Source organism: Eublepharis macularius, chromosome 2 (assembly GCF_028583425.1).
Source record: "Eublepharis macularius isolate TG4126 chromosome 2, MPM_Emac_v1.0, whole genome shotgun sequence".
NCBI classification, from domain to species: Eukaryota; Metazoa; Chordata; class Lepidosauria; order Squamata; family Eublepharidae; genus Eublepharis; species Eublepharis macularius.
Genome location: NC_072791.1, coordinates 159,927,716 through 159,948,161, shown reverse-complemented (window position 1 = coordinate 159,948,161; position 20,446 = coordinate 159,927,716). Strand labels below are relative to the sequence as shown.

The 20,446-nt window shown below is 42.9% G+C and overlaps 1 protein-coding gene across 1 annotated transcript in view; it reads left to right on the top strand.

The window, feature by feature from the left end:
• Nucleotides 1–20,446, top strand: part of CNTNAP5 (contactin associated protein family member 5) — a 472,567-nt gene that overhangs the window by 434,699 nt on the left and 17,422 nt on the right. Inside the window, exons 20-21 of the mRNA XM_054970095.1 lie at nt 223–353; nt 4,275–4,362. Coding sequence (XP_054826070.1) covers nt 223–353; nt 4,275–4,362 — 219 coding nt within the window. The remainder of the gene's footprint in view (nt 1–222; nt 354–4,274; nt 4,363–20,446) is intronic.

The window sequence follows — 20,446 nt, the reverse complement described above, 5'->3', positions numbered from 1 at the left end:
TGATACTGGGTTCTGTTGGTAAGGAAGATGTTCTTGCAAAGAAGAGAGTATTTTTCCTCCATGTGAGTTTTATGTGTTTAAGTATTGTCTCTTCTTATTTACTACAGTTTGTCAAAAGGTTTGTTGAGCATGCACATCAATACTGTGAAACATTGTTGTATGGCAACTGCTAATTAGTATTGCGTTTTAAGATGGAAATGTTTTTTCTCTCTTTTTTTTAAGGAAGCTTGCAAGTTCGATACAGGCTGATTAAGGACAGATCCCTTATTTTCACTATCGATTCTGGAAACTTTGCTAACCAGGAGCTTCACCATGTAAAGATTAATAGAGATGGAAGAGAACTAACCATTCAGGTATTTAATTTGCCCACTAGTTTCTGCTGTCTCCCCTACTTGAAATTTCACCACCTTTAGCGGGCAAAGGAGAAGCAAGTTTTCACTAGACATGGGCATGAACCAAAAAAAACCCTGAACCACGTGATTCGTGGTTCATCACATTTCCACAAACCAGGAGCCACAAACTTCACAACCCTTTCCCAGTTCACGAACCGGGTTCATAGATTTTCACTATGTCGTGGGCAGGGTGGGCCCGGTGCAGGTGGTCTTGGGTGGTGTGGAGCAAGGTGGTCCAGTGCACAGGCTGTGGGAGAGTAGTCAAGAGTCAGTCTGAAGTTAAGGCACAGAAATCCAGCTGATAGGAACATTGTTTCAGGGCAAGTCCATTAAACAATGTCAGGGGGGTCCAGAGGGTCCGATACCAGTAAGTCCAAACAATAAGGCAAGAGCTAGGTCTACACAGTCCAAGGTCACTATGATTCAGGCACGGTTTCAGGCAGTAGTTATAGTGTCAAGAGTATAGACTTGTTACTTCCACACCCTGCAGCTCTTTTGTGCTGTCCTTTATAGTCAATGTGCTGATCATAGCCAGCTGCATGAGAGTTCATTGCTTACTCATCATCACTCCCTAGAAGCAGCTGGTGCTGGCTCAGGAGGCAAGCACTTCATCGCCTTTCCTGCAGTTTCATCCTTTGCTGCTGCCTGTGGCTTTCCCTAGGTGGGGCTGAGCTAGGAGACTGGGAAGTCCTGGGCTGGGCTTCACCAGTGGCATGTGAGCCTGAGGGTGTTGGTGCCTCAGCTGTTTCCGGTGAGCTCTGCTCTGCTGGCAGCTGTCCTCCCTGATTGCTGGTGTCGACTGCATTGGGGTTGCTTGCCTGGGACTTCCTTCCTCCCATGTAGTCCATGGCTACACTTGGCTCTACTTCTTCTGAGGAGTCCTCACTGGCTGTACTAGCCCCCCTTGCTCTTGTGTAGTCCTCACTGGAACTCAGTTCTGGCTCTGGGTCAGGCTGACCTGTCACAGTGTGTGAAGTTGACTGTCCCATCGGCAGGAGAACCCAGCCTGTCTGGGGTCACGAACTGCTCACAAATCGCATGAACTGGGCCAAAAAAGTCGTGGGGGTTCGTTAACATGTGGTTGCACGAACCGTGTATTAATGAACCACAAATCAGCCAGGTCCGTGCATTTTTTTGGTTTGTATTGCAGTTCGTGCCCACCTCTAGTATTCACTCTCAAAAGCTCATACAGAATAAATGTTTCTTTAAGTTGCCATTGGACTCCTGTTTTATTTTATCTAAAAGTCAGTCAATCAATCAATAATTTCCCTATCAATTATTCTATCCCAATCTCTCATTCAGTTATTCCATCATACTCTTGCATGAAAAAGAACCAGAACCCTGGACAGGCAGCTCTATGCAAAGAGGACCTGGTTTAGGCTTCAACAGCTCTTGTTAGCTTCTAATGGACAGGCTGCAAGCAATCAAAAAGGGACATAACCTGCTTTTCCCTTGAAGGGTAGATAATCCCCACTTCTGGGACCAACATATTTCACCCCTATCTGGATATATGTCTTTGCACTTTCCCATATAAATGACTATTTATGTTTATGAGGAAAAGGACAAAACTCGTGGCGGGTGTTGTTGTGAGGGAGATTTTTTCCTCTGACACCAAATGACCTGATCATCATCAACATGAATCCTAAGGAAATTGTGCCTTTCTTGCTTCTCCAGAGCTATAGAGTTGTATTGCATGATTTAAGACACTTAGGTTCTACTTGTGATTGTCAAGCCAGCCGTGTCCCTCCCCCCATGTACAGCCAAGCAGCACCACAGACACAATAAACATTCTGGTTTGCTGCCTCTCTGGGACTGCTAAAAAAGGTAGTGTTAAGCTGTTGGTAAGCCACAATGCAAGGTTAGTAGAAAGGTTTTGGCTCAACGGTTCATAAAGTGTGCAGGTCCTCTATAAGACACAGGAGAAGCCAAAGTATTTTTATCATTGGTTTCCCAATGTTGTTGAGCAGAACCAGTCTCCCCATGACTACTTGTGTATATTGGAATATCAGAAAGACATGACATACTTCAGACTTGCTTAAGACACACACAAGATATGAGTTATGAAGGGACCATCGGAGAGGAACTTGCACTGGTAGGAAGGCTCTCTTTACATTTGGAGAATGCTGGTACTAGTAAAGATGTCAATAGTTGTGAGTTCTATTCATGATTGTACTTTGAACGTGGAGCATATTGCCCTAACGCTTGTGCCTTAGTTTCCCTAATTACAATACAGGGAATTCATAATTAAAGAAACTAATCGGGGTTGCTGAAGTGACTCCATGCTGTGATATAACTAAAGGTTTTGAAATTCATTAGCAAAAATTAAATATTTATGAACTATAATGAATATCTCGATTCTGAAAATTAAATTCTGAAAACAGATTTATTATTTATCATCTATTTGTCTCTCACATTTACAGAGTGCTGTTCTGCAAAGCATCCAGTGTTGCATGCAACACACATTGCTATAACATAACCAAATAAAAAACTACAAACATCAACACACACTGAGAAGTACAGACTAAAATGAAGCAGCAAATCAGTAATTCCCACATGTTTGGCATAGGCAACGAATTATTTAAAAAGTGATAGCTGACATTTTGGAGGGAAGTCCCATGAACCACTGAGCTAACTTTTAGCGCCTCATTGTTGGCAAGTTTGTTATATCTTATATTGTTATTTATCTTCATTGGACTGAGATGTATAACTAACTGCTTCTAACTGAGGAGCTCAAAATGGAAGGAAGCCAGAGCACTTTAACGAGAATGAAGGACAGACCTTTTGAAACCAAAGAGACCAAATCAGTTTCTGTATGTCTTTCAACTGTGTGGCAGATTTTGGCCTGATCTTCCAACAGCTACCTCTAAAGAACCATAGCTTGTGTTTTAAATTCACAACCAAGGAGTAATCTCAGTTATAAGTGCATCTCTTTTTCAAAAGGAGCAACTTTGTAGAAGGGATTTTTGCCATTTCCAGTGCGATACCCTTTGCCCCTGAAAAGCCACATTCAAGGATCAAGGAACAATGTGGGATGTGATCTAAGAAATCAACAGTCCTGCATGAAAAGCTCATACAAGAGGAGGACCACTTCTGCTGGGCCGTTTCCAGGTGGCTTACCTGAAGCCGCTCCATGCCGCAATGTTGTGGATCGTGCCGGGGAAAACGTGAAATATCGCGCTTTCTCGCGCGAGTTTTACGCGATGTCGCAATGCGATATTTCGCGTTTTCCCCGGCACGATCCACAACATTGCGGCATGGAGCGGCTTCAGGTAAGCCATCTGGAAACGGCCCTGGTTTCCCCCTTTTTGCTCAGCTCCAATCACTGTGTCCCACATAATTCCTGGAAGGCTCTTTCCAACTTTGAGTGACTTTTGAAGGAGGTTACAGTGGGGGAGAATTTGGGGGGAGTGTATACAGGCGGCTACACAAGAAAGAAGGTGGATTTTTCTTCTTCACTTACAGATAAAGTGAACTTTATGCTATCACTTTGTCACATGCCAATCTTATATCATCCTATTTATCGTTCCCAGTATAAGACTGACTCAGAATGGGAAACATCCAGCCAGAGTTCACCTTTCCTGCTTGTTTGTTGCAATCATAGATGAGACGCTGTGAATTCTCAGTGGGGGCCAAAGTACTTCTAGATATTATATAAAGGTTCCTGTGGGGAAGGTTCCTTGAAAGCCCTGTTGTAAAGACACTGTGCCATACCTTTTAGCCTTTCCTGTAGAATTAAGGCACATTTATTTTGCTTTCTCTGGAAAGTGACTCCCAGCAGGGGCAGGTATTACTTGTTTTCTGGTGAGAAGCCTTGTACTATAGATTCATCAGGGGTCTCTGCATGCTGTAATAATGGGATCACTTTTATTGACCCCCTTCCAGATTGACCAGGTTCTCAAAGTCAAACACAACTTCTCTTTAGAGACTGACTTCAGAGCCATCAAATCTTTGACCTTGGGAAAAGTCACAGGTAGGCTCTGCTAATGGCTTTCTAATTTGTAGTGGATCACTGCTTGGGTTATATTGTTTGGGGTATGTCTGTGTGCACGTTTTTTTTCCAGTCTGTTGCTGAGCTGCAAATAGGGTATGGATGTGTTTATATCTCTGACATGTCTAGCAACAAGGGCTAAATATGAATTGCCTTGCTGGATGACATGCTTTTTGTTGTCCATGTCAAATATCAATCACAACACAGATCCAGAGGAGTTAGCCGTGTTAGTCTGTAGTAGTAAAATAGTAAAGAGTCCAGTTGCACCTTTAAGACTAACCAACTTATTGTAGCATAGCTTTCGAGAGCCACAGCTCTCTTCATCAGATGCATCTGACAAAGAGAGTTGTGGCTCTCAAAACCAATAAAGTTGGTTAGACTTAAAGGTGCTACTGGACTCTTTGCTATTTTAATCACAAAACAGAGATTGTGTAGGAACAGTGCAATCTAAGAAAGCTCCCAATGGCTGTGTTCTGCTATGAGACAATGGAAGGGGTCAGATTTGTGAAGAACTGGGAGATCCTGAGGATTGTGCTGGGCAATTGGTTGTGACTCCGGAGAAAACAGAAGACCATTGTTACTGTCTTCCTGTGGTTCCACTCTGGACCAGAGAGATAATGTCCAGTGGACATAGTAAAGACATTTTGGCATGAGATTTTTGTAGACTGCACTATATTTTGTCTAATGAATATGAGCAAATCTGCTCAAAGTGCCTCCCAAGCTACTTTCACCATTCCCCAGAGATTATAAATTTTTCCAATGGGATTATTATTTTTTCCAATTTTTTCATTGAAATTGAGCCTCATACAGAAACTTTGAGGGGAGATTTGATTCCTTTTTCTCCAGACAGGTAAACTCAGCATTCAAGGTTCACTGGAATCTATTTCCCCAAGTGACAGCATTACTGTTCTAAGCCACTCCTTAATGTGTTTGTTTGTCTCTCTAAAACAAGTGCTTGTTTGTCTCACTAAATCAAGTTTTCTTCACTAACCTGACCTCAAATCTCAACAAAAAGCCAAATAAAAAATCTTGTCTAAACTGATGATCTTATCCAGAGGGAAGATTTTCTCTCTTCTTCCCTTGGAATCTGATTGGCTGACAATCACTTAGATTTGCCTGTGGCCAAAATCCCAAGGATTGGTTCAGAACTGTGAATGATAGGCAGGACTTTGAGACTGATTGCCATACTTTGGAACTTAATCAGGAACACTATGGGTTAGCTCAGAAATAATGCAAAAACATGGTCTGTAGTTATTTAATGAAACCAGGATTTGGTCTACAGATGATCAGTGAATCCTGGCTTGTCTTAGCAAATCCTAGGTGTTGTTCCTCCTTCAGGCTGTGAAGGCTACAAGTAAAATGATTGCTCCTCCCAAATGAATTGCTATTACCATCTTACTTTAAGCAGCTAGATATCGTCAGTCTCTGAAGAGATGAGGTTCTTCCTCTCTGCAGGCACAGTGGAAGGGTGTCTTGCTGCTGCTTTCCCTCTTTCTAATGACACTTCCGGTGGTAGCTGGATGCTGGAAAGAGGGTGTCCACAACAGAGGGTTCCTGTCTGCATCTTTCCATCGTGCAGATGGCCTTAACAATAATGATTAATATAAATTAGGCATAAGGATGGCTCCAATTATAATTTCCATTTGTATCATATGCTCCCTGCAGGAATGGAAGTTGAACAAAATAGTTTTGCTCTTTGTGTTTGGCCAGAGAAGAAGAAAGAAATGGGAAACCTTGGAGGGGATGCGGAAGAGCGCCAAGGTTTTGCTGTTGCTGAGGACTAATGTTACGTTCATGGCATTAACCATAGCATTGCCAGGTTCAGGGACAGTATACTTCAATATCATTTGTTGGGGCATAAGAGCAGGGAGAGGTTTTGGCATTGTTGCTTTCCATGTAAGGCATCTGGTTGGGCACTTTAGAAAACAGAAGGCTAGACTAGATGGGCCATTGGTTTGATCCAGAAGGGCTCTTCTTACGTTCTTTGGATATTATTCTGGAGGCAACTATTGCCTGGCTCTTCCCTCATTCAGCATGTATGTTAGTAGATGTTTGTAAGTAGCCAGTTTGATGTAGTGGTTAAGAGCACAGGACTCTAATCTGGAGAACCGGGTTTTATTCCTCACTCCTCCACTTGAAGCCAGCTGGGTGACCTTGGGTCAGTCACAGCTTCTAGCTCTCTCAGCCCCAACCACCTCACAGGGTGTTTTGTTGTGGGGATCATAATAACATACTTTGTATACTGATCTGAGTGAATGTTAAGTCATCCTGAAGGGCAGTATGTAAATCAAATATTATTATAACACACACACACACACACACACACACACACACACACACACACACACACACACACACACATATATATATATATATATATATATATATATATATATATATATATTATAGATAAACAGATGTTACAGAAGGCACCCAACGTCTCTCCACTGTTTTGTTCTCATAAGAAATATGATCCTGTAGCATGGAACATCTTTCTCATTCAGGGAAGTGCAAAAACAGTACATTAAAACTCAATAAATGTATCTAACTAGGGAAAGTCAACATCCCTAGTTGCCATCTTTCTGCTTTTGTCACCTTTGGACCTTCCCCATGCCCAGGGTAAGACCAATCACAACCTTGGGGTCAGGTAGCAATTTTCCCCAGGCCAGTTTGGCTAGGGATCCTGACGGTGCTTTGCCATCTTCTGGGCATGCAGTAAGGGTCACTGTGTGTGTATCAGTGGGAGGTAACTGTGATTTTTCTGCATTGTGCAGGGGGTTGGACTAGATGATCCTAGAGGTCTCTTCCAACCCTTTGATTCTATGATTTCATGTTATCTTTGCATCCTCCCTAAATGTATCATGGGGAATTCTGATCAGACATGCATTGTGAATTGCATGCTGAGAACTCAAGGTCAAGTTCAGACTGAGACCATGGCATGCAAGGCTTTAATCTCAATTCCTCCGAGCCACTTCCCAACCTGAAATAGCTCTGGGAAGCCACTGTTTGCCCCAGCAGGGAAACCTATGTGTACTGATAGTTACATGCGGGTTTCCCCACCAGGGAAAAAGAGACTCCCCAGGGCCATTTCACATCAGGGAAATGGCATGAGGTAGGGAGGCTGAAGCCATCTTGCCTCACATGGCATGGTCTCACTCCAAATCAGGCCTGTGTGCGCTGGAAATTGAGGCACATCATGAGGCTCATCTGACCAAATGTCCTCAAGATGGACCCAGGGAGGATGCAAGGATAATATAATGGATAATTAGACTCTAAAATGGTAATTTGTTTCACTTGTTTCTTTCTTGGGTATCCCTTGCTCACTTCTCTTCAGTTTTCTAGCACTAAGTTAGGAATGCCTTCCAAATCCTCTACATTGAAATTTTATCCCACAGGCTCCCAAATACCTTCTGATTAGAGAACAGCATTATCAAGTTAGTTTTTTTTCTCTTATCATTTCTTCAATTTGAATTGTCATTCTTTCCCAATATTGTTGTGCGCATGTATTGTGCTCTTAGTAGAGTTTTCTGTACCTGTCATAGATACATGTGATTTCCCCCCTTGCTGACAAGTCATGAACCCCAGCAAACTGTGCACTTCGAAGCACCACTTTTTTTTAGTGCAACTGTTTAAAATTAAATTCCTTTACTGTCTAAAAATCCTCAGATGAGGAATGCATATAGGGGAGAATAGATCACTTGGAGGGAGACTAATGCTAGGAGCCCATCTGACGGGGAGGGTGGTTTAGAAATGTAATATAATAAATAAATAAAATAAATAGGAAAGGTCAGCCCATTCATAATTTCACCTCTGTCAAAGAAGGAGCTTTGCTTGGAATGTATATTAAAGAGTCGTGAGAGCCAGTTGGCTGCTTACCTCCAGAGATGCACCAATAACCATTAAATGCAATTTTCATACTTGCAGACTCTTTGGCCTGGATGAACTTTGTGCCTGCTAGTCTGTTTCATGGAGCACACTTGCTCTTCTTCTAAAAAATCAGTTTTCAGAAGGGCCCATGTTTTCAAAACAAAAATTTTTGAGAAAGAAGATGTACTATGTGCAGCAGAGCATGGAACTCATTCATAAGATCCTAGCCATAAAAAGAATGTTCCCAAGGCACATTGGACAGAAGATACTGTATGTAAAAATCATCAGATTGCTGAGCAACTCTTGTCCCTTTTTCTTTATTGTGTGATTATGCATAAGATCACACCAATATTTCTTTAAATTAAGGCCTTTGATATATCAGTTGGAGGCTCAGTTTAGCTGGGGTTAACTAGCAGGCTGGGTTCATCGCTTATAATATCTATTGCTGCTGCTGGTCATGCACTCAGATGGGTCTCCTTATCTGAGTTGGGGTGAAATTATGCAACTGATTTGGCTTTTTTGGCATTAATTATGCTGTTTTCCCCTAAATTCATTTCTCAGCTGGGACTTTTTAAGAGCAGTAAAGGAGCTTAAATTTAACTGCTGCACTTTCTATTTACTAAAAATAAAAAGCAATGATTTAATGAGCGCAATCACTAATGTGTTGGACTACCTGCAAGGAAAAAAAATAATTGAACAAATGGACAGAAACTGTGCACATGCACATTCCAAAATTAATTATATAAATTCTCAAAGGAAATCAGAATACAGAGTGGAACACAATCCCAACAATAGACTGAGAAAATAGAATGAGTAAATCCATCCAACCCCTAGGTAGAATAAAATATGAAAACAACCTCCTTATCAGACATTTTTTGTGATGGCTGTTTAAACATGACCTAACCTCTCCAAAATAACAGTTTTGATAAAATAACAGATTTTACATTAATAGAGCAGCTTCTGCAGAAGCACTTTCCTTATTCACAAAACCATGTTTTGATTTCTGAATGGCTATCTTCAGAATGTGATGACTGGCCCTGATTTTGATCTCCCATCCTTAACCTTTCATTACTTGGGTGAAATTTGAAGAGCACATATGATCCAAAGTAAGACATGATAATTCATTATTCTGTATAATATTCCTCATTAAGATTTTTGTTATATTTATTATGTTCTAATGGTGATACAGCTTTTTGATAATGTACCTGGGTAGCAAAGATGAAGGGATATATACAGTAGAAAGTAGCTGTGAAATTCTCCTCATTTTCAGTCCTCTGCATTTAATTGGGTGTTTTGCATTTTGCAACTTTCCCATAGCCTGCACTCTAAAACACATGATCAGCAGCTTCAAATGATACATCTGTAATCGGTTTGTACCACTTCAGATGGCAGATGGGGAACTGAATGTTTGCATGCTTTCCTACACCCTGCACACATTTTAATTACTTCTGCTCTCCTACACACACCCACAACCCTAAAGAATTTCATTTTTAACACTTTGGTATCCTGTGATAGGGTATGGTGTAGGGCTGTGCAATTTGGGTTCAGCATTCCTTTAAAAATACCAAATTTTACCTAATTTGGTAAAATTCGGTATTATCGAACTCAAAATGGAATACTGAATCAGATTCAGTATTCCCAAACTTAAGGTTACCAAATTATTTTGGGTTAATTTGGTAAACTTCAGTAATCATGGCTGGGCTATCCCTTTACTAGGGAACAGCAAAGAAACACTGTTTCCTGCCTTTTTTCACAGATTGGAGAGGGGAGGGAGGCAGAGGCAGAAAGGAGGGAGAAGGAGGAATGGAAGGGGGAGTGAGTGACCAATCCTTGCAGGAACTCTCCTTCAATGAGATTCTCTAGAAAGACAGTATTTTTTAAAAAACTGCTCTGCAAGGAGTTAAATTGCAGGATTGCCTCAGAGCAGCCTGCATTTTGTGTGATGTATGTGCTCTGGCTACCTGGAGAGATCTGAGACCCTGCCTGCTGCTGGCTGTGGACTGTCTCTCTGTGGTCTGACCTGGGCCTGGCCTGCTTTGGATTTGACATGGAATGCAACTGGATCCAGTGGATTCCTACTGCTGCCTGCTGAGACCTGTTCTTGCTGTACCTGAAGGACTTCTGCATCTGAAGGACTTCTGCTGCCTGGTTTGGGCATTCTAGACCCACTGTTGTTGTTTTTTCTATTTTGTACAGGAGGGGCTTGGCCTGGCATCTGGGAGAGATAAGGTTGGGGAGATGGGAAAGGGTTTTTTTCCCTTTCCATTTTAAAAACTGCTTTTTTCTGTATGAAGGGTGCTTTGGTTGAGATTCTGTGCAAGGGAGGGAGCTTTGGTTTGAAGTTGGTTAAATTTACTGTTCATTTTGTTGCTTGTTCTTCTGGGGAGGAGGTGTCTCATTTATTTTGTTGTTGTTTGGTATTTTACAGTACCAGTTAATTTTATTAAATTCACCTGCTGTGGCTGGTTATTCTTTGTTAGGGCTCCCCCCTTTTTTTCTTTGTGTTTTTTGCTAAGTTCTGTTTTCTGTTGCCATAGAAATTTATTTTAGCTTTGGTGTTCAATTCTTGCAGGTTGGTTGTTCTTCTGAGGGGGGTGTTTGCTGGGGTGTTGTTAGCTCAAATTACCTAGTGATGTTTGGGTGTACTCTGAGTATTCTGAGAGGGTTGTGAACTTTTTAAAAGTGTTTTTAAGATAGGCTACTTGTAGGTATTGTAAAGCAGAACTTAATTGATAGCTTTTAGGGACTACCACCCTTTAATAGGCTTGTGTAGGAATTAAGTTGAGGTTCTAGACAAATTCTGTAGAAAAATAGATGACTCATTAATGACATTTAACTAGGCTTTCCCTTCCCACCTCTCACTCTCTTGGAGCCAGGCTAGGCACATTAAAAGTAGTTTTTGTTATAGGTTTTCCTATAGATTGAGGTTCAAGGGTAGCTTGATTGCTGAAGAGGAATTAAGCTGCTTGCTAATGTAGTACCACATAGCTAAATGGGGCCTTTTAAAAAGAGGAGTGTGTCCATCTCCAAGTTTAGACCAATAAAGCAAGCTTTCAAAGTAAGTAGGTAGGTTTTAAAAGAAACTCATTTTTGGCTTGGTGCTTTGGGTGGGTTGATAATGTAACTGTTTAATAAGGTTAGCTATAAGTTAGTATAAGTTACAGGGGACAGAAAAATAAGTGACAGGAGACCAGAGAGGGCCCTGGGGGAAAGGTGAGAGATATGACTAGAGGGGTGGAGGGAACAGGGAGGAAGAGGCTTGCAGCTCTCCTCCCCACCTGCATGGAGGAAGCCTGCCCCAATGCAGATGCTGTTCACCAGCCTGACTTCTGGTGACAGGAAGAGGTTCACAAGGCCCTCTTTTCTGAGGCAGCTGCAAAAGCACAACCCCCACCACTAGTGCCAAGGCAAAAGCTGGTACTGGGCAGGGGCCTGCTAGTGAGGCTTTCCCTCCTCCAGCTGTTTAGATCCAGCAGCAGGAGAAGTCTTCTGGGGTGTGTTTGGTGGATGTGAGTTTTCCGTCCCTCATGCTCAGTCCAGGGGCTCAGAGTATGTTGGAGGAATTGATGGAGGGGCCCGCCATCAGTTAGCCTTCCCTAGTTTCCTCTGTGGTCAGCAGCAGGCCTTTCAGGGTGAAGTAGGAGGCGAGGATGGTGGAGGAAGAGGAAGAAATTGTGTAACTAGTAACCGCCACATCTGCCCAGCTTAGACACAGTGTGTCTGGCCCAAGTGCTTCACAGGAGACATCTCCTAGGGTGCCTGCAGCTGCAAGTCAGCATGGACCTCACTTATCCACCAGTGTCTGGGACCATTTCCAGAAGATGGAGGATCCCCAATATGCACAGCACCACCACTGCAAGGCCCAAGTCATTTGAGGGAAGAATGTGAATCATCTCTTAATGTCAAGTCTCAGGAACCACATGAGGAAGCACCACCAGGCAGTGCTTCTTCAGCAGGGGGAGGGAAAGACTGGCACCACACAGCTGCCATCAAACCAGAAAGGGGGTCATCCCACGACCACCTCTGGTGCTCTTCCCTCCAAATTTCCTGTAGGGAAGGGACACCAAACATCTCTGTTGGACATTTCTTGTGTACATGGCACTAATGTGGCAAGAGAGGGGATCCAGAAGGCATCTAGGCTCTTCACTTGGAAGATCATGGAGATGAATGCCATAGATGGGCAGCCTTTCTCCATGACAGAGGACTTTGGCTTTCAAGGGATGCTCCAGCTAGTCTGTTCTTGGCAAACACCTCCTGCTCAAACCACAGTGAACAGGACCATGGTGCCCTCCCATTAAAGGGCTGCCAAGGAGTGCATGAAGGAACAGTTGTCTTGTGCCACCAGGAGAGCTATGAAGTTCACATTGGACATCTGGAGCAGCACTTAGTCATAGCATGTGTACCTTTCACTTACTGCACACTGATGGCAATCTGATGACCTTCAGGATGGGGGTGGGACGACCAGTGTCATCCAGGGTCAGATGGGAGACCACCAGGCCGGCTCCACACTGAGGTTCTCAACATTGCACACATGGCAGATAACATCAATATCGCCATCAAGAGAGAGTTACTGGACTAGATAGGTTAGGGCAGCATCACTATGGGATACATGGTGACTGATGGTAATGCAAACACGAAGGAAGCAGGAGTGCGACTGGGCCTCAAATGTATTTACTGTGTGACCCATAAACTTCACCTCCTGGTGAGCATTTGGTGGAGCAGCAGGCCACCCTAATATTGTGGCTCTTAGAGAGCAGCACTTGGAGGGGGGGGGTGAATACAGCACAGAGGATGGGCTCACCATCTCCCAGCCAGTGGAGGTCCTGAAGCCCTTCAAGGAATTCACTGTTGTGGTCTCATCTGACATGGCGATCCTGGGTCTGGTCATTCCTCTGGTGCATACATTTCAGAATAGTATGGTCTTCTTCCTGGATCCAGATGCAGGACATGCTGACTTTATTCCCAACATGAACACACTCATGAGAAGGCTGCAACAGGGCATCACATCCCAGTTGCAGCCTCTCACTGAGGAGAAGTCATACATGTTGGTGACCATGTGCGACCCACACATCAAGGGTACCTTTGCCAAGAGGGCCAAGATGTGACACAGGCAGGCCAAGAGGGGCTCCTACCTGCAGAGGGGGTAGGGAGGGGCCTAGCTCTGCTGGATCCCCCCTTTCTCCTTCACAGCAGGTTATTGGATCAAGAAAGAGGAGGTCTAGCCACATCTATCTCTCTTGGCTCAGAAACTCCTCTCATGCCATTTGACAAGCGTGGAGAGCAAGTACATCTTTTCCCATGTGGTTGACATTGTCAGTTCACATTGCACTCCCCTGCTCCCCTGCAGAGCTGACCAGTTGGTCCTCCTGAAGGTCAACCTATTGCTCTTTGATTTTACAACTTTGGAATTCCAGAGTGAATGAGGCAAGCCTACCTTGTGGACTGCATCCTCTGGGAGTCTAAGAGGTGGGAGAAAATGCTCTTCCCAAGACTTAAAATTTAGGTAGAAAACCAGCAGGAGAAGGACAGTTGGCACAGTAAATGCCCATTGCAATTTGGACCCTCCCTACACACACACACACACACACACAGCAAAACCACCAGCCCACATTAGTACAGATTTGTGCAGATAATTGAGAAAAGATGCTCCAGAAATGTTGTTCTCTTGCCTCTCGGATGGGAAGAGTCAGAGAGAGAGATGTTAAAGGAAGTAGAGAATGACACAACATGTGCTACAAAGGGAAACCCATAGAAACACTCAAATGAAGCTACAGAATGCTGTTGGGTAATATAATGTATGTAATGCGTTGCTCTAATGTTAACTTCATTTTCCTCATTGCAGGGGTGGGAGGGATGGCCGATGTATTGTATTGTTCTAATGTGTTGGTCTAATGTTAACCTTCTTCATTGCAGGGGTGGGAGGGGGCTGATAATGAAGGCTGATGCAAAGAGGATTACTTGGGTTTCCCAAGTACTTCACTGTCACTTCAGCCTAAGGCAACGTGGGTAGCTTGTGGCTGGGTACTGCTTCGTTCTGTTCTGTGGTGTTCCCCCACTGGCTGAACCCAGTGCCTGGCTGCTGTAAATCACATTGGTTCTGTTGGGCCAAGTTGCAAGAATATCCCTTGCTTCAGTTTGGTTTGGGTAGAATGGATGTGATTTTCTGGTGTGAAGTTTGTCCCTTTACTTCACTTTTGTTCTTGGGGGATTTCATTCCCTTGCTTCAGTTTATTTCTAGCTCCCTGAGCCTGCTGGTGTAGGGAGGGTGGGATATAAATGGAATGAATGAATGAATGAATGAATGAATGAATGAATGAATGAATGAATGAATGAATGAATGAATGAATGAATGAATTTGTCCCTTGCTTCAGTTTGGTTGGGTGATTCTCTGGTGTGATGTTGGTTGATGATAGGGAACAATAGAGAGTGGCTGGTCAGTTTTGTCAGGGGAAACTGAAGGTTTGCGGGGGGGGGGCATCAGTTTGACTCAGTTGGGCTTCCCCAGGGATAAGCTTGCATTTGGGAGAACACCTTGGCTCTGGCATCCTTGCCCTGTGTGTATGTGCCCCTTGTAAAAGTTCTTATCATAGGGGACGATGGAAAGTGGTTAGTCAGCCTGGTTAGGTGGCACTGGGAGTTTGGGAGAGGCATCATTTTGGTTCTATAGGACTGCCTGGTGTGGAGCTTACATTTGGGAATGTGCCTCTGGTCATGGCAGCCTTAGTCCATATGTTTCTGCAGTGGATTTCCCCCCCCCACACACACACACACAATAGGAAAAAATGGAGTGGCTGGGGGCACCTTGTTCAGGGACCCACGGAATTGGACTGTGGGGAACAATCTCCCTGAAACTTGGAGGCATACAGAAGAAAGTCAGGAGTAGTTCCCCTGCAAATTTGGTGGATTTTGCTTGCAAAATTCCCCACAGCCCCCTGATAGACCCCATAGGGGATAATAGAGATTGGAGGTGCCTAGGGGCACCTTGGGGGGGAATAAAATGCCCCTCCCCAAGGTTCAATATTTATGAAACTTGGGGAGTCTTTAGAGAATATTCAGGAGTAGGTCCCTTGCAAATATGGTGAAATCTGTTCAAAAAATTACCCCCACAGGCCACCTGATATACTCGAATTGAGTTTCTCATAGGAAACAATGGCCAAATTTTACAGAATTTACTTGGTAATACTGGACTGAACTAAAAAATCAATCTGATATTTGGGGGATACTGATTTTTTTCCCCAGATCAGTTTTACTGAACCAAATTTACTGATTTTTTTTTCCTGTCCAGACCCCTAGTTGGGTGGACAATTTTAATTTCTCTGAAATTTCAGTTTCATTAATTGTATTTCTTTCTGAGCTCTGAAAGCTGACCCCAAAATTCAGGTATGGCTCTCAAATATATATTTTACAATGTGAAAATAATTTGTTCCTTAAATTAATTTGAACTGTATGTTAAATCAACCCCATAGATGTCATCAATGGTGCATGCTTTACAGGAAGTGGGGGTTTTACATCAGCCTTGGACCTTGCAACCTGCAACCTTTGAAAGGGAAAACCTACTGAGTATAGCATGCCAGCTCATACTTGGCATCACTTTAGGCCTCATATTCTATTATGTATTTGTGGCTTAAGCAGATAGGACCCCATACATAAAATGGAAACTACTGTGGAATCAGTGATTAAGGCTGTATAAAGAAGAGCAATCTGACGAAAAAGAACTGTGGTTCTCAAAAGCTTATGCTACAATAAAGTTGGTTAGTCTTAAAGGTGCTACTGGACTCTTTACTAACATAAAGAAGCTTTTTAAGCCAGGAAGAAATCAAATGTGCAGTGTTGGGTCCCAGGCCATGGCTGTTGTGCACCAGGTCTGATTTGGTTGAAGTGCCTTTCTTTGGTTTCATACACAGAGGGGCAGGACTGAGCACCACCCTATCCTATCTCCTCTCCCCTAACTCTGCTCTCTTCTGAGCTGGGAGCCAAAGCTGGTTCTTGTTTCTCAGCCTTCCCGTGTAAGCCTTTTAAAGGCCCTAACCAGGCCTAGGATATTATCAGTGCCCTCTCTCTAGTCAGAAACCCTACAGGGGTGAGGCTAAGCCTGTGAGAGAACAAGAGTGGCCTTGGAGCAATCTCTGCTCTGCCTGTCCCTTTTTCTTCTCCAAGAGCAGAGCCACCTGACAGCAGATTGTCAGATGGCTGGCTGTTAAAGGGCCAGCTGCCATTGGATCTTTAAAGGGTGCATCTGCAGCCTCCCTGGACCCAGTAAACATTGAGTTTGATAGCACTGGCTACCAAGAAAGAGAGGGACTGCTGTTGTCCCTGCTGCCCCCCAGTATACAGACTTAACTTTTTTCTGAATTTTATTCTACTTAAGATTCTCCTGACCACAAATGCATGTCAATGCCTCACCTTACTAGATTTTCAGTGGATAACAGCATCAAGTTTTTTTTCACAACAAAAACTGTAGACTGAAATTGATGCTGGCATACATATATTTTTCATACCATCACCAGATTTGAGGTATAAAGGGTTATGCACTTGTCTTCATTGGAAAGTGTTTGAATCTATACTATTTGCATCTTATTGTAAACTCATAAAGACCACAAAGAACAGTAGTGGGGAATACTGGAGCTTTCAAACGTCTGCTTTCCTAGCATTTCAATCCAGCCATGCAGTAAAGAGGGTATGATTCACCAAAGAGTGAATTTGTGTTAATGTGGCAGGAGATCTCTGTATAATATGTATGTCATGGCATGGTGAGATCTGAAACTGAGCTATTGGAGGGTTTAACACATTATAGATGTTATCTAATTAGGCTTTAACTGACCTTAAAACCAAGAGGTGTTCCTTCTTATTGGCCTGCAACCAAACCTTATTAGCTCTTTGTTTACGGCCCAGTTTTACGTACACCAGCATGAGCAGGAAAAAAATCACTTCACACGAAGAGAAAAACATTCTGCATTCACCTCTGGAGACTGCCACTATTTTCAGAAATAGCGTCTGCACAGTAATATTACTTAATTGCTGTGCCTTATACTAACCTCCAGAGAGTATCTATAGGATCCCTTCAGGGAGCATTGTCGAAATAGTAGGTTGCAAGGTCTCCACCCTCTTACCCCTTGAGATTCTCCCTTGTAGCTTTATTTTTAGACTGAGTGGTTACTGTCTAAATTGACTGCAGCTGTCTTCTATCAAAAGAATCTTCTATTTCTTTGTTTTGGCACCTACAGCTCCCCATCACGTTGCATCAATCATATATTTTCTTACTGCAATGTTCTGTATTTTAAGCCCTGATTAAAATAGAAAACAAAACTGGTGGTCATATTGTGGCCCATTGCTTTGCAAGGGTCACAGATATCTTTAGAGGCTGAACAAAACTTACATGGGAGCATTTTCACTTTTAGATGAATGCATAGTCTTCCAGGATGTTACAAAAATGGGCAAAATTAGCTATAGTGTGAGTGAGTCATAGTCAGCAAAAGTTTATTAACTGATAGGGAAGTCAAGATGCTTCGCTACAGTAGGAGGTGAAAACATGCAGGGGGGAGTGCAATTCTCAAACAGTGGTAGATCATGGCAAGTGGTGTCCTACCTCATCCCACAAGTGTTGCCTAAAAAGCTAGCAGTCTTGTGCCATCCTAAAGAAGGATGGATAGCATCCGAAGGAAGGATGCTATCTGGATTGTTCTTCTCTACAGTTGTAGAAAAGAATATGCCCTTTGTTTTGTAACTATAGACTTGCTTTCCACAGAGTCCCAAGGACCCAATTTTATGTTTAGTGGCTGTGCTTAGAAACAAGTACACTTGAGGGTGATTTTCTGCCTGGCTGGTGTGCTCTGGCCCAGAAATTCATTGCTAATTGCTATGCTTTTCTCTTCTAGTTAATTTGCAACCAAGCCGTGGAATGATCGGCAGTCATCAACTGGAATGGACAGAATGAAAGGAAATCCTGTTACCATATTATTAATTTGTATTGGGGTGGCATTCTGAGCCTACAGTTAGCAATTTGGTGCTTTATTATTCCAGGCACCAAACTTTGGATAAGGGGTTGTGGAAAATGATTCTGCTCTATTTCTATACACTGTCTCAGAAGTTCTAGGCAGGCTTGAAAAGTAGAAAAAAACAGGTTAGTTAAGGCTTTGGGTACTGCTCATGAATGTAGGATGAGTCTTCCAACTAGATAACCTCTTACTTTCCAATCAACTATAGCAGTGCTTACTCATTTGTGAAGAAATAGCAGTTTTCGTAACAGCAATAAGAAAGTACAACTTGGACTTTGCTTAAAAGTGGCAAGGGGATATGTGTCATCCAGAAAAACATGGATTTGCTCTGCCACTACTCTCATAATCACCCTGCCCCAAAAAACACATTAGACTTTAGACATTAGTTTGCCATATCCTTTTCTTCAATGAAGGTTTTTAATTATGGATAAACAACTGCATCTTTTAAGGTCCAAAGGGAAAACAACCCAAACCAGAGTTATTAATAATAAAATGAGGAGCTTACTAATTTTCTCCTTACATGATTTCAACAGCCAAGATGGGCATGGGCTGAGATCTATCAAGGGTAACCAAGTAGAAGTTATCCATAAGCAGTCCAGATGGTACATTAGACACCTCTGCTTCTGGCTTTATTATAAAACTTGTGTCCAAGTCAGAGCAAGTTTGGGTGATTTTCTCAGCAAAAATGTTTTAAATAATTACTAATTCTGGAAAATGTAAGAATTCTGATGTGGAAGCGATGAATGCTAAACGTCTTAAACAATTGGGCAATGTGATGTAGCTGAACCAATGGTGATGGTGAAGTACAGTTTCATTATTGCTACCACTACTACCTCCTAGACCTTCTAAAGAGCTATATGTAGACAGTTTTCTGTCAACAATGCTCAACAATGCATTTCTTTACCCTCTTCGGGACACCTAGCTCCATAGGGTGCAAACAATTCTTTGTTTAGTATGTGAGATACCCTGGGAAGCAAGCAACATCATCAAATGGCTCCAAATGGTTTGCATTTCAAGTCTCTGCTGCACCATTGATCAAGTTTCTGCTTGGAATCCTTAAAAAAAAGTATCAAAGAATCCCATAGGATCTTGCCACACCTGTGCAGATCCCTAAAAATTCAAGATTCATTTTGTCATTAAATGGAGAGAATAGGGAGCTCATCTACATGGTTAACAGCAGACAGAACAATTCAAACCCCAAATGTTTCTTTTGGAAATTTTCCACTAGTAATCACTGTCAAGGAGTTCCAGACCCCTGGGGCCCAGCCCAGCTCAGGGGAAGGGACACAGGCTTCCTGGAAGGTCCTGTTGCAAATAGCAAACTAAGTAAGCTGCCACCAGCTCCCCAGTCTATCCCTAGGCTAAGGAGTTAGGGAGCAAAGCTCCAGAGCCTATTAGGGAATTTAGCCAAAGCAAAGTCTACCTTGCAAGGATAAACTTTCAGGCAGAGTTCACAGCAAAAGAATAGATGTTTGGTAGGTGGATCTCAAGCACACATAGGGTGAGTTCAACAATGGTTTTATAGCAGTGAGGCTTCAGAGTCTTAATAACCCACACAAGATAAAAATATAAAGGTTTATTAATTCCAGGTGCAGGGTTATCACACACAAGACAAAAAGTGAACACAAACAAACAAAAACCTACAGCAGTAAGCTCTACATACCACAGTAAATTCTTAGGAGGCAAAGCAAGTTGGTTTCTCAGTTGTAGCAAGCAAAAGTCCCACAAAACAGCAAGGCAAAAGATGGAGCTTCAGTCCTTCTCAACAAATAGAACCAGAAACAAAGCAAAAGAGCATAAGCAGAGGTCTAAGGTAGACACTCAACATAAGCTTCTCCATGCTGGTTAACAGCCGGTTTATATTAGACAGGCCTAACCACACCCACTCCCAGCCTGACCACATCACCTGACAAGTGTGCAAAGGGACGTGTGGAAGGTCTGCAGCTCTTGGCACACGACCCCAAACTACAGGTGTGAAGTTAATTACCAATTAGCTAGCAAGAACAGCTTATCTTGACTCAAGGACAGAGCATACATAACTTACTGCTAGCAAAAGTGAAAAGCCTCTCCAAAAAGGGGGGAGGGAATTTCTCCAGCCAAGGAAGCCTCCAACCCAGCTCTCAAAAGGGCTTCCTATACTCTTAAACATAACATTTTTTCTTTACAATCACTAAATAGCTAGCTGCCTAGTAATTATAGTATTC